Source organism: Labrus bergylta, chromosome 17, assembly GCF_963930695.1.
Source record: "Labrus bergylta chromosome 17, fLabBer1.1, whole genome shotgun sequence".
NCBI classification, from domain to species: domain Eukaryota; kingdom Metazoa; phylum Chordata; class Actinopteri; order Labriformes; family Labridae; genus Labrus; species Labrus bergylta.
The window spans coordinates 15,270,457-15,292,799 of NC_089211.1; the positions used below are offsets into that span (position 1 = coordinate 15,270,457).

Here is a 22,343-nt window from a genome sequence, read left to right on the forward strand (position 1 = left end):
GGGAATTCAGTAGGCATTGGATATAATTGACTTGTATTTCTGGACAGTGCATACCAAACCCAGAGAATCCCATTACTGACGCCATTTCTCCATCATCACTCATCCTGTCAGAGGCTGCAAAAGAGGGAAAAAATGTTTATGCCAGCAAAGGCCATTGTGTCTACATACACTGTTTAATGTAAAAGAATAAAAGCCCTCTCAGTTCGGTCATTTTTTTGTTTTAAAAGCAGCTTCAACTACCAGTACCAGTTTAGTAAAAAACTGAAGGAAGGAAACACCTAATTCAGAATATACAAGAAGACGTGACATAAATAACGTCAAGTGACTTACAGTCCAATGTTAAATAGAACAGGTTGGATGACAATACTCACAGTTTAACTTAATGACACCTACATACACACATACTAAAAAAAAGCATTTAACAGATCCATCTGTTTCGACTTGCCACTCTTCCTTTCTATCATGACTCGGATGAGTCCTCTGACGACGAGAATCATGACTTACATGGATAAGTATGACAAAGTATTCTGTGTCTTAAATCTTCTGCCACTCAATGCTTGACACTTCTTAACAGCCGTCTATGGCTACAAAAAACAGCGACTTGCTTTTCAGTGTGAATTGTACGATGTTGTGATTTGAACCTTAGGGATTGTCATAACTGACGTTTGCCTTTTCACGGGTCTTTTTATTCTTTTAGGTGATTAAAATACAATCAAAAGGCGGGAAGTGTAACGGAAAAATTCTGTTTACTGTCGAGGACACATGTTTACTCACAGCTCGCTTGAGAAATGCAGCAATAAGTTAACACGTAATATTCTTGTTTTGTCTTTACCCGAGGATGAAGGTTTCTCACAAATGGCTAAATATCAAAAGATACTCAGACTTGAAGTCTCCTTGACATTACTGCTGTGCGACGTGTTGAAATGTATTTGATATTTGACTGCGCCTGTATCTGCAATCCTTATAGAGGCATGAAGGTTTTTCTGTGAAGAGTGTGTATATAAACAGAAGCATATTGTGATTACTTGGAGCTTTTCCTTCAGACTGTATTGACACTCTGAAGGCTTTGTTCCTTCTGCTTGCAAGAAGAATTAAACTAAACAAAGACATTGACTGACTCATGATCCTTTTCTTTTTTGCATTGTTAACAAGAAATGTCCAGCACATCTGTCTATGTCTGCTTTAATGCAACTATCTGTTTTTAAATGTCTCTGGATATGTTATCTCTATTAATCTTTTATTGCTCTTAAACAATATAGCTTATTAAACAATAATATATATATATATATATATATATATATATATATAAATAAACTGTACTAACTTTAGTTATAATGTTACAATAAGGTTTCCAAAACAAAAACAATAAACATTATGACACATCAACGAGCTACAGCTGAGTCTGTCGAGTTCACACACATTTGTTAAGAACATACTGTTAACTTGTAGCACTGAATGTTCAAATATTTGACCTTTATTATTGGCTTTAAAGGCTTTTTGTTTAAACAACAAATCAGAAAGTAAGCTAGCAAGCAAGCTAACAAAGGTAAAAAAACGTGTCTGCTCACACATCCTGGCTCAATGAGCTGGTGAATGTGACACAGACTGGAAATACAGCCTAATGCTGATACACATACATGTAAGACGTTCATCACTAATACAGAAAAACATAAAGAAGTGTGAAAGCAAAAAGTGGCTACCTTCTCCCAATTTGTTTGGATCCATGTTTTCAAATACGACTCCGGAAGTGCTTCGTTCTTCTTCTGTGGTGTTTGCTGCGGCACAGCTGTTTGCAGGGCGCTCCTAGTGTTCAGAGAGCAGAATAATGTCGCTTCATAGCAATTCTAAAAGAAACAACACTGTACCTATATGAATATGTATCAATTATTTATTATTTAAAATACAATAAAATACAATGAAATATATTATGAGTTTTAGCTTTTTAAGAAATAACATGGCACTGTTCTAATGTATTATTTGTTGTATATAACTGTAAAGATTTGCTGTATAATCCAAAACACAGTCAGCTAATTAAATTCAGAACCAATCAGTTTGCTGTTATTAATGTATGGGAGCATTAGCATTCGTAGGATAGATGCCAAACTAAGACAGAACCACAAATATTAAACGCAAGCATGTGTGATCCAGCAGGTAGCTCCATCAGGCTAAATAGAGAAGAATATTAAATGTGAAAATAACACGATAGCAGCTTTAAAAAAAATTAAACCATAAAATTTAATTCCAGAAACAATTACATGTGTACAAAATAAAAATAAATATAGAAAAATGTACAAATAGAACAAACAAAAAAACATAGATAAAAGGACATCAATGCAAGTGTGAGTGCAACAAAAATATGGCTTTAGTATAAAAGCCATCATCTATAATCTCTTGTATGCTGACTTTATTCATTTAAATACAATATGTGTATTAATAAAGATAAATCTTAATAACAATTTTTATTTTCGTAGTTTGAAATCAATCTGATTTGGTAGTATTTCAAAAGGCACATACAATCTTGTCCCCCCCCCCCCACTATGACATTTAATTTCAAGCATCCTCTGCAGCCACCATCCTCTCGATAGCTGCCCAGTCTATTTTGCCGAGTGTGCTGCCGGTCTCAGAAAGGTTGTCCAGCCAGTCCGTGTCCGACACACCAGCTCTGCATCGATCATTCTGTTCTTCCAACAGCCCAGCCCCGACCTAAAAGATGTACAACATTGTGATGAAAGTGAAAAAGAATACAGTTTTTTCCTTCTCAGATGTACACTATATTGTTATCTTACCCTGTTCGCCTCCTCTTGGCCCAGCAGCATATCCAATTCTGATGTGGGCTCCCAAGTGTTCAACTCTGTTGTCTCTTCCATCCTGGTCTTCCTTAGGATCCCTCTCCCTGCAGCCGCCACCATTGGAAGACTTTTGTTTGGCCCCGTCTTTTGCTGGTGTTCAAATTGCCGCTCCTCACTTTGGCTGGATGTAAGAGCTTTTGATTTGCTCTTTGGATCTGTGAGCATGCCACGTCTGGTCACCTGAGACAGACGGTCCCTTGGCAGAGAGGTAACTAACACAACAAAATATACCACCGTGTGAACCAGTTTGCTGCATTTACAATTGTGGGTTTGACAACAATGTAAAACCAGCATGTTTCCAAAAAGTTGGGACAGTGTATCACAAACTGAAAATGTTTGGGTCATTATGAAGCGTAATATAGACGAAATGGACCCTGACCTCTTAAACAGCTGAAATCCGACAGTATATAAAGATAAACATAAACATTGAAAATTACAGAACTGGTCTTCTCAATTCCCAAACACTTATGAAGTGTTTTAAGAAAAAGTAATGTAACAGAGAGATAAAGATGACACTGTCCAAACTTTTTTTTTTTTAAATATGTTGCTTGCAGAAAATCAAAAGTTGGCATATAATTTTCCTAAAACAATGACATTTCTAATTTTCCACTTTTGATGTCATGTCTTTGTGATATTTTCAAACAAATATGGGGTTTCAATATTTTGCAAATCATCACATTGTGATTTTATTTACATTTTACACTGTGTCTGAACGTTTTTTGGAAACAGGGTGGTAGACGGATATCTTTACCGTACCTGGTCTATGTAGTCCTAGTCTCCTGCGTTCGTCCTCTGAAGTCCGTCCCTGTGTGTCAGCTGTCCATGGTCGAGAGTGTGGTTGAGCCCGCCCCGACTCCAGACTTCTTTCATCACTGGCAGATACATTGGAAACCCTGAATAAAAGATAGTACCTCCATTACTAAATCCAGGTAAGTTTAGAATGATCAAGTTTGGGCCTGCACAGAATCTGATAATGGTAGAATAATTAGGAAATGATATAAAGTTTGATCAAAATCAGAGTTAAAGTATTCTTTGATGAGATGAGAACCTGGTCCCATCACTGCTCTAGAAGATACCTGTAGGTGCTGCCAGGTGGAGGAGCAGAGTTGGACCGTGACGCTGAGGGCAGTGGAGAAACTCCAGTTCTGGAAGAAGGGCGTGTGGTTGGTGGATCGGCGGAAAAGTCCCTGGCCAATGAAAAAGCTTCACGGGTCCTCTGGTTGTATTGATCCAGAAGAATAAATCTATTAAATGGATTGGAAATGAACATTATAAGCTTGATGTCCATAATGGATAGATAGATAGTGCAAAGACATACATACTTCTCTTTTTCCTCCCTGGTTCTCCAAACAGTTGTGTCATTCTTCTTTGTTGATTTCTGCAGGTAAAACAGATAGACATAATGTGGATTCTTTAAACGATGAACATTAGAACATCAGTTCAAGTAAAAATAAAATGATCACTCACTGCTGCTCCAGAAGAATAGAAGGGTCTGTGCTCCTTCTCCCTCAGGCTCTCTCTGTGTTTTTGATAAACAGCCAGTTGTTCCCTCTGTTTCCTCCTCATCCAGATCCTCAGCTCCCTCCTCTCATCTTCTGGACGGACTCGTTTCTGTGACATCCAGCCATTTCGCTGCTGCTCCATGCTGCAGGGGGTCACAATACTTATCAGGTCAGTGAAAATCCTAGCTGTTACAGATTTCACATTTGGCCAATGCTGAATTTGAGAAATGACAATACCTGTTAGGGTGCGCAGTCTGTGGATAAGATAAATCCAGGTCATTCAGGGATAGATAGCCTTCCCTCACCAGCTCGTCTAAAATTTCCGCTGTATCAGATAGCCCAGTCAGACCCAAGTTCTCATCCGCACATCTAAAGACAGAGTGAGAGCAGAGCATGTACAACAGAAGAAAAAAATACAACTGTGACAATTACATCCTCAACACAGAACTGCTAATAAAGTGACTGATAATATTCAGATTCACTTGAGCTTATCATTTCATTTCAACCAGTCCATTTGTATTTATATAGTGCCAAATAATAACAAAATGTTATCTTCAGACACTTTCCAAAAAGAGCAGGTATACACTTTACTCTTTGTTATGTCATTTACAGAGAATCCCCCATGAGCAAGCACTTTTGAAATATTTGGCAACAGTTGCAGGAAAAACTTGCTTTTTAGAGACCTCAAACAGAACCAGACTCATGGTGCACAGCCATCTGCTGTGACTGTGGGGGCCGAGAGGCAGAGATCAAAAGAGCAGAGAAATAGACAAACAACAGAAGAGAAACAACAAAAACAACAGAAAAGCAACAACAACAATAAAACTTACACAGCAGATGTTCCAGAAACACTGGTGAGCTGAGTTCTTAACCCTGTGTGAGCAAAAGAAACATTAAACTCACGATATCATGACTTTTAGAACAACTCCATCCATCCACTATACAGTAAATGCAGATGTTAGTAACAATGGAGATGAGATAAAGTAGAAACCACTTGGTGGAGGTTTTTGATGTATCTTTACTTGGTGGGGTGTGAACGTGTGAAGGATCAGCATTGTGATCATGAGAAGTGGAATAACGAAAAGAAGGCTTACTCTCAGGAGTGAGAGAGTAACTATGAATGACAATTTCTTCTTCCAGATCTTCCTCTTCTTCTTCCAAGGCATTTAGTTCATTCAGTGGATCCAGTCTAGGCATCCATGCTGGAAGAGACAGAAAAAGAACAAAAGTCTTCAAGGTGACTGAATAAACTTTTTTTTGTTTTATTATTTGAACAAATGTCCGATGGAAAGTTCTGAAAAGTTGAAAAATCAAAAATTCGGACAGAAATGATCTTTTAAGAAACAAAGTTAAAAAACCACTGATGAATTATTCTGATGGAAATTTCTGATACAAAATTTCAAAATTATATTATGGTTAGAAATTTTCCAAACTTAGACAAAAATGTGATTTTCATCAACAATTCTAGATGAAAAATGAGGCAAAGTTTCTGAAGAAGATATATTCAGAAACTTTTATCTAAGATAAAAATTCTGATGATCATATTCATAAAAATGTTCCCCCCCAAAAAATCTAATTTAAATTTTCCACATACAAATTATGCTTTTCTAAAATGTACAGACAATTTTTAAAAGAATATTTCAATAGATTCCTGAAATAAATATTCCACTATTATATATAATTCTATTAATCCTACAGTTTTTTGTTTTTATTGCAGGTGATTAGTTTGGTCATACCTTCCTGTGGGACGGACAGTCTGACCGTCTTTTTCACTGCTGTTGGAGACTTCACATCAGGAGCCAATCCCGGTGTAAGCGGTGTATTCACCAACTACAGAGACAAACGAGTGATATGTTAGAGTAAAAACACATTTTTAAACTGTGTTGTCATCAATAGCATAAGCATAAACTACGTAAAATAAATAATGTACCATCCTGGAGTTGGAGAAGTCCCTCTCCAGATTGTCCGCGATGTTCTGCAGAGCAGCTAACTGACAATCCATCTCAGACAGGTGGGAGGAGAACCAGACTGTTGGAAGTGTCGATGAGGCGCTGTGAGGTTTGATGCTCTGGCTCTGTATGGCCTGACAGATTTCAGAGTCAGATGGATCTTCTATGTCTTGTGAAGTGATTCTCTCTTGTACTCTAACTGGCTCATAGTGGCTGCATGAAGGCAACTCCTCAGGGATACCTGGAGTATACAGTACAACAGATATTATAGAAAGATTCTACCGACAGTTGCTCGATTGAATTCAGAATGAAGCCATTACGGCATGAGACTGTCTGTATAAAGACCTGTGTGAGTGGAAGCTTTCATGTGATCCTCCTGATTTGTCACTGAGGGGTGTGGATCAGCAGCAGCTCTCCTTAAAACAGATGTCGCAAGAACATGAAGCTGAGCAGAAGTAGGGGATGGAGGGCGGTTGGAGGGAATATTTTGTGCTCCTGGGCTGAGACAGGGTGGTAAATCCTGATGCAGGGATTCGTCTTCTAGATCCAAGACACTTATGAACTGGTGGCCATTTAGATCCTTGGAGAAAAAGAAACACGGGGTTGCTTAAATATGCGTTTAATACAATTGAACATAGTTCTTTGCCTTGTACAGACATTGCTGGATTACAGGACAGATGTGTTTGCAGCAAAAGTGAAGCCTCTTCAATCAATTCATTATTTATATCTTGTGATGCTTTTTGCTCATTGCAGAGTAGAGAGTATTTCAGTACTCTGTGTTGTATTCAGCGCATAAGTTAAGTAAGTGGCATGAAGGACCAATGCAGACACAGTATTACAGTATATAAAACAACATTCAAAAGACCCATTATGTGTGGACTCTTACCAGGTTCTCTTCCAGCCTCTGTGGGGTCTCCTCTGGGACTTGAACATGATGCTGGTCGCTAAACTGCAGAGGTCCTGGACTTTTTGCTGAGAGGAGAACACACACACAGACACACACATAATATCGACCTCTTCATAAAATCCTAAACACAAATATAAAGCAGTGTGTTATGCTTGAACATGTTGGAAATCAACTTACATTTAGGGTTACCAACCAGCACAGAGACAGCTTTGTCCACGAGTGCTGGAAGACAAGCTAGGGAAATATAGATCATTTGTCATTTCTTTGAATCCAAAGTCTGGTTAACCTTTTTTTCATTAGACATTGATCAAAACAAAAGTAAATGCACGGCCATTTCAACACAACACAACACAACACAACACCTGTGTAACAACAATAAAACAAGGCAAACTATTACAGTATTTGTAAATTTGAATCAAATCTCTAACTCACCTGGGTCAGTGTTGGTGAAAGCATCGTGGCACTCTGGGGGTCTTTTACGCGTGGAAGCAAATGCATGGAGCTCAGCTGAAGTGGACATGGCCCTGTCCAATAACCTCTGACCCGTCAGCATAGAGTCAAAGAACCCTGGGAGTTGGAGTAAAAAGAAAAATACCAAGATCATTAGAATTAAAATACAACATTATAAAAGTTTGACATGGTCAGAACAAGAACAAACTTTACTGTAAAAATAATAGATAATAATAATAACGAGCCAAAGATCCAGACATGAAATACTGTGAAAGAAGAGTTGAGAGTCTTTATTTAGCAGAAATATTTCTTGTTTTGAAAGAAAACAGCAAAGGAAAACTTGTGTTGACTACAATTCATAGGAATTTGAACAATGCTAAGGTTTCTTTGAACGCTTGTATGAGGCTTCTGTGGCTCTATTTAAAAATATTAAATGAAATCCCCTAAAATGCAGAGGTGTGAGTTCACATATGACAAAAACTACAAATGAAGTCTGTTCGATTTGATCATTCCTTAAGGGGAAAGCCTTTTTCTAAGTTCTGCAAACAAACAAGCATAATCTAGCTCTTACGTTGCCTGGCAAGATGCCAAGTAGTTGGTACATTTAGTGAAGTTAGGTTTGTCTGTGACACTAACCGGATTGAGCCGACACACCCTGTCCTGTGGGGATCTCTTCTGCAGCTGCCAGCGTTTCAGGCTCATTAGTTTGCTGTAGATACATTGGAACAAACAAATGATAGTAAACTTACATGTATACATTTGAATTAGCTCAAAATACTTCTGATTAGGAGGATTCCTATCATTCTACCTCTTGTGTTAGAACGATAGAATCATTCGGTCTGAATGTGACTTCTTGTTTTCCTTCCCTCCCTGCCTTTTGCTCTCTCCTCTTCTGCCTATAAACAGCATAAAGTGAGCATTAAACTGAGAGGATGAGTCAGCTTAAGGAAGAGAAATAAAGAAAAAGGAGACTAATATGTCATCACCGCTTGCTGGAGTTAGAGCTGAGGGCATCTCTTCTGCTGCTTTCAGGAGGAAGATCGACTCTGAGCAACCGGAGTCGAGCCTCTTCAGAGTTCTGTCTCGCCATCACCGACTTCGTCAGTTCTTCCATGGACATGAGGCGGATCACTGGGGCTGAAGGGGCTGTTTTTGGAAACATCTGAGGCAAAGAGAAATTTAACATGAACTACAAATCAGGATTCAAAGCTAGATATTTGAAAATGTTTAAGTGATGCTTACCATTTTAGGGCCGGATTCTAAACGAAGAAGCTTGATGGGTGCTTCCGCCCTCGGAGCTGCAAACACGGAGACTGACCTGGAGGAAGGTTGTCCGGGTATTTTTGGGAACGTGACGCTATTGTGTGGAACAGGCTCGTATTGCAGCAGTCGAAGGCCCTGCATTGGTGCAGGTGTGTGAGCTGGAAAAGCCGGAGGCAGTAGTGAGAAGTCATGCTCCCTGGTTCTCTCTGATGTCTGGATGTTGTGTTGGGAGATCACAGGAGTTGGATCATGTGTATGATTAAAACTGAGATGTCTTCTTTGATATGTAGAAACATTTCTTTTCTCCTTTTCTGTCCTCTTTGATGGGTTTGAAGTGTGCAGCGTCTGGGGATGGTGTTGGGTACTCTGCTGGGATAATGGAGGACGATGGAGCTGAAGCAACTTCAGGCCTGAGAAATGGGCTGTAGAATCATTTTGTATGTTTTCAGTAGAAGTTGGTAACACATGGGCGCTGTGTGCACCCTGACTCGTGGTCAGGAGTCCCTGTGAAGGTGGAATAAATGTCCTGCTCTCCCTAAACTGGATTTCTGGAGACTCTGCCTGCACAGAGAGTGGCTGCATTGCCTGAAGAAAAAGACAAATATTCAGTTTGGTTTCATTGTGATTCAAGAATCTTTTTCTACATAGAATGAAAATGAGCAATACCTGATAATCTACACCTGCAACGTTAGAGGTGGAGGCTACATCCATGGAGATGTGACAACGGCTACTTGCTGGACAAGTGTTCCCTGAGTTCTGTAAGTCAGGCTGGTCTGCAGACTCACATGCAGGGGCCTGGCTAAACTGAGTGATTTTGGATGCAGGAGTTTGCACACATCCTTGAGTCTCAGGTGTCATAGGAATGTTGGTTTGAAGTGGGAAGGCATTGAGTTGAGGGTTGAAACTGGGAGCATTAGTTGATGGCACATGAAGTTGTGAGGAGTTCATGTTGGACTGGGCCAAAGAAGAGCTCTGCTGGGCAAGTTGTAAGTTAGAAAATGAAGCTCCTAAAACCTCCATCAGGCTCATGTAGTTGATATTCTGTAGAAAAAAAGAAAAGAAAGGGACAAAACCATTCAGCTCAGAATCTATAAAGGAGTCAGCTTTGTGTGAACTTTTTTGGGTCAGTCTGTTCTTACCTGAACTAGTCGGTACAAGTCTTCTCCCAGGCGCTGTCTCATTTGTGGATTCTCAGTGGATAATGGCTGACTGGGGGTTGCTAAAGCGTCAGCGGGCGCACCCGCCAAAGCGCTTTGTGGCTGAGGGTGGGGATTATCCACAGGTGTGCTTGGAGGCAGCACCCCAGGCGGACCAGAGAGCTCTGCATGGACCTCCGCCTCAGGCTGGACAGTAGGAAGAGCTTGAGGCTCTGGGTGTGGAGGTGCTTGTAGGCTTCTAATCTGACTGGGGCTTTAATAACAAATAGGTCATTGTTAATTCAAAATGTAATTTTGTTTGGTTTTGTTCTGAGGTTTTACCAACTAAATGTTAATGTCTTAATAAGCAGCAGGGATAATGTGTAATGTTACATTAATAATTATATAGTGTGGTGTTCAAGAATGAAGGTAAACTTAAACTATACTTAAGACCTGAAATCTGAAAATAAAATTCAATAAATTGCACATTTCTGCCATAATCATGTCTCATTTACTACTGTTACTGTTTTGTGTAGAAAATATTTTACACATTCATGTGTGATTTTGCAAAAAAATACATTTAATGAAAACTCACAGAGACGCAGAATTGGACATGTCGTCAGTGTTTTCATTGAAGTCCAAGTCTGCAAGCTTTAAACTCTGCAAAGAGAAACAACAGTGGAAGTGTTTTTTTACAACATCAATGACTCAGATGAGAAATGAGAATACTGAATATTTATATTTACCGTATCAGGCATGTGTCCAGAAATGTTCCCATTGGAAACAGAGGATGACACTTCCAAGCCCTCACTGTTGCTACTGTGGCCTGTAAATATCAAACAAATTAATATTCTCAGTCACAAGGGCCTGCATTATTGCAACATTATAGCATCCAATATTACTGAGTACTATACCTTCTTTTTCTGGCGTAACATCTAAATCATCATGACACAGTTGTTGTAAACTGGACGGTCTCTGCTGAGCGTCAAAGCTCCGTTCCTCCTGGTCATTAGGGAGAGGCTCGCCGTGAAATACAAGTTCCTCTGGTTCATCGGTACCAGAACCACTGCAGGGATAAAAGTAGCAGATGAAAATATTAGATTATGCAGATTTAGGAAAGCTGTCATTTTCTGAGATTAACTGCTGGCTCTTGTGAAGCTTCTTGTTAACTAATTGCACACTGATTTAATGTATCTTTGCAATTTTCCATTTACTCTTTAAATAAAACCATTGTATATAAAGAATAATAATAATTTTGCACTCACACAAATTCTATTGGATGTAAATCAAGGCCAATGATGGGAGTAGTTGCAGATCCGGGGTAGCCCGTATCAACACTGCTCTCTCTCTCCAGCTGCCTCTCCCCCTCAGGATGCAGCACAGGGGCAACCGTCCATTGTGTTTCTGGAATCTGGATGTGGGCACTGTAGCACTCGTTCGCGAGTAGAGCCGTGAACCGGCTCTGCAGCAAGCTGAGAGACGTGAGGATGGCAGGGGCGGAGGCTTTGACGCGAATCATGACTCCGTCATCAGCTGGTCCTCCAGCCCCTTCTCTCCTGTCTCTCTTCTTTTTGCCATGATATCCGGTGAGCACCCTCCTATCAGCCCAGCGTACCATCCACTCAAGCAGCCTTCCCAGCTCTGGAAACTGAGCATCTAGTTTAGGGTCCAGTCCCTGCTGCAGGTCAATTACAGTTTCCATGGATGATGAGCCATATGTGAAGCTCTCTGAGTGCTTCCTCATGAGAAAGGGACTTGGACTAGGACTAGTCCCAGAACCTAAGAGGCCTTCTTTTGTGCTTTGATCTAATGGCACACTGCGCTGCTGTCGGAGGCCAAACAAACCTTTCTGCCTTCCACTTCTCAGCCCAGGAAGAGAGCTGACAGAAAGGTTTGTTCTAGATACAGGGGCTTCACTCCAGAGAGATGGAGTCTGCAGCTCAGGTGTTGCACCTTGTTTTAAAGACTTGAAGCAGCAGCCAGCTCTGAACACTGGCATATCACTGCCTGAGTGTTTCCTCGATGAATGGTGTGAATCTCTTTGACGCCGATGAATGGTTGTGAGCACATCAAAGGTGAGAGAATGCAGCTCCCTCTCCCTCAGCTGGGAGGAGAAGCTCTTCAACAAAGGCAGCTCACCGCCTAATTCCGCTCCCTCAGAGCTATCCTTCTCCAACACATAGCTGAGGAAGAGCTCCAGGAAGTTGAGATACTCTTCATCTTCCAGCTCAAACTCCCAGGTGCCTACGGTTGGTGGCTGCGGCTGCTCCTTCTCCTTGGCATCATCTGGGTAATTCTCCTCCTGAATGACACTGTCAATCTTAACAGCAGCCTTCTTTGCTCTGTGTCTCACTTTTTTTGCTTTTTTGCTTCTGTAAATTAACAACACAAAGAACGGAAATTAGCCATGTAAGCTTCTGTAAATTAACAACACAAAGAACGGAAATTAGCCATATAAGCTAAGTGACACCTCAGTGTAACACTAGAGCTACTATTGCATCTGCATACCTGGTCGCGCTTCTACTCTGCATTTCCGGGGAGAGAGCCTCAGATGTATTATCCGCTGTGTCTCCATCACTGCACACCGGGGGGTAGGCACAGTCAGTCAAGGTGCTGGTGCTCAGAGTTGTACCGAGAGAGAGCTGCCTTAACATGGCCATTCCATGTTTGCTCCCCCTGTCCTCCTCTTCCTCGTTTTTCTCCCACAGATGAAGCTCAGGTAGGGTCAGGTGCCTCTTCAAACGCCCAAGATGTTTCCTCCTCTGCCTGCGTTTGTCTTGAATCACGATCATCATCAACTCATTCACATCCTCCTTCTCCCCCTCTGCAGAACAGACATGTAAAAAGTATGTAAAATATGTATAAAGAACAAAGAGTGGTGTTATGAACCAACTCTACGTTGTAGGTGTTCGTACCGAGGACACTGCTCTGCCTCAGTCTCTGCAGCAGTGAGTTATATTTTTCTCTCAGGGGGACTCTGACTGATTCTTCCTCCTCCGGGAAGGTTTGTACCAGTGTTTCAGCCACCTAGGAACATTTCAAGGATGAGAAATTGCGTAACATGGCCATTTTATTTCACTTTGATTAATGCTGTCTGTGTAGGACAAGGCAAGGAAACACCTCTTACCAGAGAGAGAGGAGGGAGTTCAGACAATAGGCTGAGCAGAATGTCCTGGAGGATCTCCTCAACATTGAGGAAGCAGGAGAAAGGCAGCAAACGACAGGCCCAGAGAAGAGCGTTGACACAGGTGGATCTCGTTTCTGAATCATTTGTGATCTGAGGGACAAACACAGATATTTAGATTACATCGAAGGCTGAGGATATTTATACGTACATTATAATATCACAATAAGAGACACATAAAAAAGGACCGGTACCTGATCTTCTCTAACACGCTGTCTGGCAGCCTGATACTTCCTGCAGGAAATGGAGAGCTGGTCCCTGACGTGAAGCATCCAGCATAAAGCACACAGCTCCCTGAAACAGACTAGTAGGAAGAATATAGTGAATCAGTGCATTTCAAAGTAGATCACTGATTATGATATCTTAAATTCACTGTAGTGAACAACTTACCAATAGTTTGGATAGTGTCAGGGTCCAGGTGACCTTCTTTGTTGGGACCCCTCCTGAAGAATCCACTGCGGGTGACAAACTTCATCAGGCCGTCTGGGAACGCCTTTTCTTCTTCAGCAGCAGATGGATAAGAGTACTTCTTCTTGATCTGAAAATACGTGATACATTTGGCATATTTAGTTGGAAATGAACTTCATATCAAAGTGTTATAAATAACTTTAAAAGGTTAAGATAACGTTTGAACATGTTAATATAAGCAGGAAAGTATATTGTCATAGAATGCTGACATATGAGACACTAATAAACATAATTTAGAGTTTTATCATTTCTTATTTTCCTTTTAAAACAATCAAATTTGATATGATAAAAAAAAAAAGTTGTTATCAAGTCATAAAGAGGAATATCTTATATGAGTATTGTAACTGTGAAATTTTAAAGAAAACTGAGGGGGGGAAAAATCTCTAATTGATTGAAACAGATAAAAACTCAAAAGTACCTTGTGCAGAATATGTCTGGCTCGACGCAGATGGCTGATGTACCATTGGGCAGCAGGGCGGCAACAACGTGCAGATTTCAGAAGCAACAGCAATCTTTGCAGGATTCTAGACACTTTGTGACGAGATGCAACTTCTTCAAACTGCCCGGTTGTCCCAACTGGGTCCTAAACATACCACAAACAGAAATAAATGATCATTGAACTTAGATGTCAACTTACTGTGTGTAAAAGTTGACCGTCATTGTATGTACCTGTGTGTTGGGGGAAGGCTGAGGACAATAAAGTGGTGGGGAAGGCAGATACAGTCCATTTGGCACCACAGCCGGCAGGAGAGAACACATTTCTTTTGCTGTGTTCAGCAAGGAAGACAAGGGTGAAGACAACACATTCACTCCAGCCATGACTGAAGCCTTCAGAATCTCCTGCATGGCTGCCTGTATCAAGTCCCAGTCTTCTGCTTCCAACGTGTCTAGCAAAAGGAGTTTAGAAAAAAAAAAAAGATGTCAAAAAATGTTTTTTTACGCAAGATGTATTCACATAAGAGTTGTCATGTCTCACCAACCCGCAAAGCTCTTGTCCCCATTCTTATCCCAGAGCTCTTGGGAGTGAGACTTGTTGCCTAGAATACACTCCAACTCAACCTGGAAAATACTTTCTGGCTCGAGATCTGTTGGGAGGTGAAGCTCTCTCCTCCTGAGCCTGTAAAAGATACCGTTGAGATAGTCAAGAAAATAATAATAATAATAATAAACAAAACAAAAGTATGTGATTCAAATCCAAGTGGTCCAGCGATGGCAACAGTAACAGAAAGCTTTAACCATAAACCCATTCCCTCCTTGACTGTTTTCAAACTGACCGAGTGAAGTCAAAGTGGTCACTGCAGTAGCTTGTATAAGCCAGGCTCAAAGAGGCCGCTGTCTTCCAGTCCCCTAGATGGTAAGCTAACCACACGGCCTCAGGAAGGAGACCCCCAAGCAGGAGTAGGTCCTGGGCGTAGTCTACAGTCCATACTTCTGACAGCTGCTGACGTCGTACTGCTTTTGCCACCTCCTCCTGGCACAATGGCACCAAGCGCCCTACAGTAGGAGCTGAGAAAGACTGTTATCAAATAGCAATAGAAATGAAGGAATTTGCTTTATTTCAGTTAAAAAAACTCAATGGAAACACACCATGAGGTAGGTGTAGTGGAGGCAGGACAGCCACATGGTGAGGGGGCAGGATGTAGAGGGGTTGGTTGGTGAAGTAAGATGCCATGAATCTCCCCAGGGTCTGAACCACGGCACATGCTGTATCACTGTGAAGGTCCACAGGCAGCCAAGGGCAAGGAAGAGAGTCTGCTGCAGGGCAGAAAGAAAAGGTAATAGCTTGCATTGACTAGCTTATTCTGTCTAACCCAAACCTTACATTTCGCTATGAGACAGCTGAAAATGTGCCTTTTGATCAACATTGCTCCATAACAGTGATGATGACTAATGTGCATCATTCCCACTATAAATATAAATACTTAAATAAATAAAACCAAACTGTGCCTTACATTTTGGGTAACAAGTGGGCTCTACTCAATGCAGAAATAACAAATTAAAAGGAAGACATGGTGATATGAAGAGCTTTGTACAACCTAAATCCATCAAGTGACCTACATATAAAGAGTAATTAATTGTTCACAACTACAGACCTCTAATGCAGGTGTCCTTCTGGTGTCCAACACGGAGCAGGATCAGGCGGGCCACGTGGTCCCCCAACTCCTGGGCTTCCCTCAGACGATACTCAGATAACAGACTGTATAGCAGTGCCAGACAGAGCCGTGTCTCTTTAAAGACGCTACGATGACAGCCTAGAAGAAAGACAAATTGTTAGGATTTCAAGCCAAATGTGACCATGCCGTTTAATTCAACTAGAAAATGGCAGAGGTTCTTACTTTCTGTACTTTCCTCACAGATTTGTGACCGCCATGTGTCTGCACTTTTTGTGTACGAGCCAAACAGGAAAAGATGTTCGCCTGAGAATAGAGGAGTGCAAAAGCTATTTTGGATTTGTTTTGGTTAGAACCCTTTTTTTTTCATTCTTATCATTCTGCTGCCTCAGTAATCAGTTAGTGAATTTGTTCTTCTGCTACAAACCGGGGTAACTCAGCAGTGCAGGACCCTCCTCGAGCCTTTCTCCTGTAGCCTGCAGAGCTGTTTGGACCTGGGACATGATGACAGACAACTCTTTCTGCTCCTCATCAAAGCCCTGAGAGCCTTCAAAGCCTTTCAGTTCATCCGCATATTGCTTGGTGATCTTGTAGACCCACTGCCACACTCCCAACAATCTAAGTAAGAGAAAAAACTCAAAAATCTTATATACTCTTAAGTACCAGCCAAAACTGACATTATGCCTAACAGTTGAATAAACTGACTATTTTGTCAAAAAAAAAAAAGGACACCTGAAAGGCCAGAGAGATGGTCCGTACCTGCTGGATGGTCTCTGAGGAACTGGTTGTGAGTGATGCGTAAGGCTGGATTCCTCTTCCTTTCCATCATGTAACATCGGTACATGGTGCACATCTGAAGGCCAGAGCCGTGGAAGCTGGGATCCCTTCTCTCCAGAGGACCAGAAAGTTCTCTGCTGCAGGCTGTAAGTGCGGTCCAGAGACTCAGAGACCAGCTGCAAAATGAGCACGGCTGAAGATAGACTTTGGGCTGATAGCTGACAGAGATCAGTCTGGTGGGATTCAGGGTGAGGGGTCAGTGAGAGGTGTATCAACCGTTTACTGAGCTCCACCATCAGCCCCAGGCAGCGTGGTCCATCTGAGTGAGCGCTATCCCAGGGAAGGAACGAGAGAACGTTTTTAAGAAGGTTCAGGAGGCAAGAAGAAACCGAGCTATGCTTTTTCCCTTCCCAAAACAAACGGAGTAAAGCAGCTAATCGCACCACACAGAAGAGGGTATGCTTCATCAGACGGGGTCTGTTCTCTACAGCATTTCCAAGAGACAAGCCCAAAGCCCAGGCTGTTAAAAGCTTACTCTGGATTTTTCCAAGCTCATGATGAACTTTAGAAGTCCTTCTTTTTGTTTTAACAAAGTCTTTTTCAGAATCTGAGCTAGTGACAAGTCTGATGTCGGTATTTGTCTCCAGAGCATGGAGTGTGTCAAACATTGAGGCAAACTCTAGATGGCCACGATCCTCCAAATAAGAACCGGCAGGAGGTCCTTCTAAATCAGAGTCATCCTCAAAGAAAGCCTACAAAATCACACAAAAGTGCAGAAGGTTAAAGACAGCTAACATGACTGAAACAAGTAATTGATACAGCAGCCATGACACATTTTTACAGAGGCATATCTTAATTTTTAGTTTATGCTATTTGACCAACCTGCATTTTCTCAAAAAGCTCCTTGGTACCACCCAATGTCCCCTGGTCCTGCAGAAAAAGTGGCAAAGTGGATCCATCTGTGGCTGCTGAAATGACAGACTCTGAAGTGTTTGGTCCAAGTGTAAAGCTTGGGTTTAACACCTCAGAGTTGTTGTCAAGATTCAGACAAGATACAGACTCCAGCCATGCCCTCACATGAATCTGAAAATCACAAATTCAAGGCAAGTGTCATGTCACGAATATTCCAGCAGAAATGACTAACAAAATCAGAGTAAGAAGTCGCTGGTTTAGCACCTGTGATTTATCTAGTACCCGGCTGGCCTTCTCGAGGTCTTTGCTTGTGTCCTTCAGGAGTGTTTTCAGCAACAGATCAGGAGATGGTTTATCTAGAACCCTCATAACTGTAGCCATATAACCATCTGACACAATAAGGTACAACAGCCGGGGATGCCAGGTGACAGAATAGCGCTGCCTCAGGACATCCCGCACAGACAAGCTGGAGCTGGACAGAGAGGCGTCCTTGTTTCCTGCAGACACTGGAGGCCTACAGTGGATGATGGTAAGTGGAAAAAAAGGGAAAACCTTTCATGACAAACATTGATGACACGATGAATCGTTAATTTGTCAATTGATAGAAATTAACAACTACCCATCTGAAATAGCAGGGATTCTTTTGTTTTCTTTTTCTAAGAATATGAAGATTTGCTGTTTTCCTATTTGGCTTACTTGAAACTGAATTTTTTTTGGGATGTTGATAGAACAAAACAAGACTTATAATTGGCCAAATGATCAAAAAGAATATCAGAAAAATTATTAACAATTTAAAAATTCCTAAGTTGCATCCCGTAATTAGTATGAGATATTACATTGTTATACTGAAAGTATACTTCAAGGATTAGGGCAGTTGAATCGATAGGGGCAATTATTAGGCTCTAAAGCTAAACAAGTAAAGTAATCAACAGAAAAGGGTGAAACCAGATGAAATGGGAAAACAAAAAAACAAATTGACTACCTGTAAGTGACGAGCGGGTGCAGGGGAAGGAAGTGTGCTGGTCCAAAATCTACATTGCAACCGGAGCTTGACAGTGTTAGAAGACCCCCAAGGTGTGACAACATAAGAAGGGAGCCTCTCTTCAGGACACAGGCTAGGAAAAGACCGCTTGGTGACCAGCTCACACTGCCCACCCAGTACGACCTAAAAGAAAATACACATTTTAAGCCCAACTCAAATGGAGTTCTAATACCAGAAGAAAGGTAGGTGGTAGTAAGTGTTATGATATGGTTATGTTTGCTGGACATGCTTGTACATCTTAATTCCCCTGATCATTTTCATATTAAGACAGCATCAAACTTGCTTATAACTGAACTTTCATAAATATTCAGTAACAATATTTGGATGGTCTCACTAAACAGATTCCCCCGCCCAGGTTCGGCCACCAGCCCAAGCACCTTTTCCCTTTTTAAATGTAGGTATAGTGTAACTGTACCTTATGTATTTAGAAGGGATCTCCATTCTTTTGCTCCCACATCCTCCTAGACCTCTTGATATTGAGACAAAGTTCTGTGTGCTCACAAAGAGTACCTGTGTGGCCTACATTTAAAAAAACATGGAAGACAAATCTTGAATGGTGTTTCGTCAAAAGGACTCAGACTTGTAAAAACAGATTACGATGAAAAGAAATTAACTGACGGGACAGAAGCTTACCTGAGGCTGTCTCTGGTTCAGGACTATAGCTAACAGACTGCCATCTGGGGAGAAGGCTGGCACCAAGGCCCCTCTGGACTTCACTGGTTGGCAGGGTGGGGTGAGACTTGACATGGGGTAGGTCTTGGTGGCCCACTGTATGCTGTATCCTATAGAACTATATGAAGAAATGTGTATGTTTAACTACTGTAAAAGCAACAAGACTCCTATCTGTTACACAGAGCTGGTCACTCACCCCACTCTCACATGGCCCTCTTCCCACTGGACTTTCAGGCAGGTGATGATCACCTTCTTTGCAGATGTGAAAACAAATGCTGATAAGCAGGCATCACCCATCACCTAAGGAAGTTTGGAGAAGGATTAAATGAAGAGATACAAAGCTAATAGAAAATAATATATGGAATGCAGGTCTGTACATGTGTGGAATCTGTGGAATCTAATTGTAGACCTCTGTCTTGATGAAGATAGTGTGCTGGGATGCATCTTTGTCTTGTTCAGACGGCATAACAGAGTCTTCAAGGGGCTGGATGTGAGTCCATTGTCCCTTGACTGTGCCATCCCGTACTCCCATCAAATCCCTGACATCCATGCACTCCCACAGGAAGACTTGCCCTGTTACGGCTATCAGAAGAACACGCATCCCATCCCCCGAAACCTGCAGTGACAGTCGTGTGGTATTCCCTTTGAAAAAAAATAAGGACAAAAATCCATGGGATGAAGATTTTTTTATATATATTTCAAGTTAAGAAAATTAATAAGGATACTCTTTGTGCAGCTAAAGTTAAAAAAAACATAAATATGAATATGCTTTCATTGTTATATGCAGGATAAAATATATATAAAGGTTTCAGTATATATGTACAACAGTATATTACAGTGCCATATAATAAAGAATACATGTGTAGATACATGCAGTGAATCTCCACACTTGGTCAAAATTATCCAAACTGATCATATGTTAAATAAGCAGACCTGGATCCTTTTTACTTAAGTTACATTTCTCTTCAGTTTTTGAATGATGACCCAGCCATTATGAAGAATGCTAGTATAAAACTTAACATGACATATACCTGTAATCATTTGAACTACTTCTGGTATGGCTGCAGAAGTCTTCAACAAGTCTTTATCCCGGTTCCACAGAAACAGCTCTCCTGACGCCAAAAGTCCACAGAGCCACATGCCTGGGGGAAAAAAATGGGACAAATGAAATGCATGCTCAGAGAAGAAAGCTGATAAGGATTGAGCTGTGTTTACACATTAAACTCACCGTTGTGGGATGAAGCCATTCTCACCACACTATTTAGCAAAGGATGGAGTTTGGGAGTCTTCTTTTTGGTTCGTCCAGACACCATGTTGATCTCACTGATTCGTTTGTCATCTAACAGGAAAACAGACTCCTTCTCCTGCGGAATCACATGGCAGTTTTCACAATCATGTTCTTCAGATGAAGAAACTGGCTGAAATGACTTGTTTACTGTCCTCACCCTGCCAAGCCAACAGAATCGCGGCCACGGTTTCTTCCGTTTGATGCTGGATGACACCACAACCTCCAACTTGAGCTCCATATTTAACAGACAACATGAGTTCTTTGTCTTGATATACACAGAGGAAGGGCAACTTTGGTCACAGCAAGGGGCCACAATCATTTAATTCTCACTGCCAGAGGGGCCAAAAATGGAGGATACAAAAACAATTACAGTCAATTATGTCTCAAATTTAACTCAACATATACCAGTGATCAAATATTATTATGGACATATTTCTGGTTTTCATGATTTCATGGCAGATTTCATCATGTTTTCTTCATGTTAAAATTGACCTGAGGGCCACTTTAAGGGTCGATGGGGGCCGCATGTGGCCCCTGTGCCGCCAGTTGCCCACCCCTGATATACAGGAAGGGTTCAAAGAGATTGAAGAACTCTAAAAAAAAAAAAACGAGACGACATGAATCATAAAGTCAGTAGACAATCACCAAGTGGGTGTAACTGAAGCAAATATATGATGTTGTTATAGGTTCGTAGTGAACATATGCGTATTCTTAAAGTGTTAAAGCAAATTTGTTAGAAGGTAATATCGTCCATAAACAAGAAACAACAAGAGTGAACATACCGTTAACTGGTGTTAGCTATGTTAGCTATTTTTTTTAGCCATTTCTTTCTCCGCGGCGCAGTAGTCCCGAAATATGACGAAACCTGAGGGCTTCGACTGAATTAGCTAGACTCGTCCAACGCTCACATCATTTAGCTGCTAAAGTGATATTAAACGTGTTGTAATACATGTTTCACGTCAGCTAAACATGAAGCATTTCGAAAGTCCCTCCGCTACAGTTATCAGAATTGTTTCCCATGATCCTCTTGGAGGAAGCTTCAAAGCGTTGCCGTGGGAACGACGTTGCTACGTAGATGTAGGGGACGTCTGTAAGTAGCATAGACTGTAAATATTAAGTAAGTAGTAAGTATACGTTACGAGAAAAGGTGATGGTCTTTTTTTTTTAAATTATTATTATTATTACTTTACGTCTTCGTAAAACTGGGAGGTAAATGCAGCAAAAGAAAGACAACTGTGGTTTTTTTTTGTTGCACATTCTTGTGTGGAAATGGTTTTTACCAACAAGCCAGCACAGTATTTTAGGTAAAAACATTTATAAATGTTTAGATGTGCTATTTGATCTGATCTGCTTCTAAAGGTTGAAGAAGTAAAGTTGGTTGGTTTCTAGCACAAGCAGCACTCGCATACTTTTGCCAGCAGATGGCAACACTACAACAGATAAGTCATTATGTCCAGATACAGAACAGTGGAGCATAAGCCAGGTCTGATATCACCAGAAGAGATCACTATAGGCTATGGACGATAAACAAGGAGATAGGAGGCTTTTTGTGCTGACATATTGCAGATTTTATTCCCCCAAGGTCAATTTCTATGAGATATGCAGACCTATAACTATCAGACACTCTGTGGGTGTAAGTGGTCTTCCTCAAACAGAGCATGCTTTGGGTTGTGTTAACTGTTAAGCATTAAGCTCTCTTATTAGGCTTGTTACTGAGAGTTATTAGATTTGCCCTGCGGCTCCTGCTAGTGTTTAATTACCCTTGCACACTCTCCTTTTCAAAATGATGGAGATGACGGCAGCCATTGCCAATAGGTTAAAGCGGGCGACTTC

At 41.2% G+C, this 22,343-nt stretch overlaps 2 protein-coding genes across 2 annotated transcripts in view; both read right to left on the reverse strand.

Moving 5' to 3' along the window:
* The window catches only part of LOC109981124 (WD repeat-containing protein 70), a 40,029-nt gene extending 38,250 nt beyond the window's left edge, over window positions 1-1,779 (reverse strand). The window contains exons 1-2 of the mRNA XM_020629772.3: window positions 1,701-1,779; window positions 55-114 (exon numbers count right to left, since the gene is read on the reverse strand). Of these exons, the coding sequence (XP_020485428.2) occupies window positions 55-114; window positions 1,701-1,725 (85 nt within the window). The 5' untranslated portion in view covers window positions 1,726-1,779. The remainder of the gene's footprint in view (window positions 1-54; window positions 115-1,700) is intronic.
* Window positions 1,780-1,870: 91 nt separating this feature from the next.
* cplane1 (ciliogenesis and planar polarity effector 1) lies at window positions 1,871-21,004 on the reverse strand. Its single transcript, XM_065965492.1, has 49 exons — window positions 20,668-21,004; window positions 20,451-20,586; window positions 20,254-20,364; window positions 19,632-19,864; window positions 19,419-19,522; window positions 19,184-19,340; window positions 18,966-19,069; window positions 18,491-18,673; window positions 17,773-18,022; window positions 17,479-17,679; window positions 16,579-17,348; window positions 16,247-16,437; window positions 16,045-16,125; window positions 15,802-15,960; window positions 15,296-15,463; window positions 14,983-15,214; window positions 14,689-14,825; window positions 14,378-14,595; window positions 14,127-14,291; window positions 13,631-13,778; window positions 13,435-13,544; window positions 13,184-13,333; window positions 12,972-13,083; window positions 12,565-12,880; window positions 11,322-12,428; window positions 10,971-11,122; window positions 10,803-10,882; window positions 10,652-10,716; window positions 10,060-10,330; window positions 9,587-9,961; window positions 8,900-9,505; window positions 8,644-8,819; window positions 8,466-8,553; window positions 8,294-8,366; window positions 7,640-7,774; window positions 7,385-7,441; window positions 7,187-7,272; window positions 6,646-6,880; window positions 6,282-6,541; window positions 6,088-6,181; window positions 5,446-5,553; window positions 5,182-5,224; window positions 4,589-4,720; window positions 4,317-4,494; window positions 4,172-4,227; window positions 3,926-4,093; window positions 3,606-3,742; window positions 2,787-3,061; window positions 1,871-2,703 (listed from the first exon to the last, which is right to left on the reverse strand). Exons 1-49 carry the CDS (start codon window positions 20,827-20,829, stop codon window positions 2,551-2,553), a joined length of 9,708 nt encoding a protein of 3,235 aa, XP_065821564.1. The 5' UTR covers window positions 20,830-21,004; the 3' UTR covers window positions 1,871-2,550.
* Window positions 21,005-22,343: the final 1,339 nt, after the last annotated feature.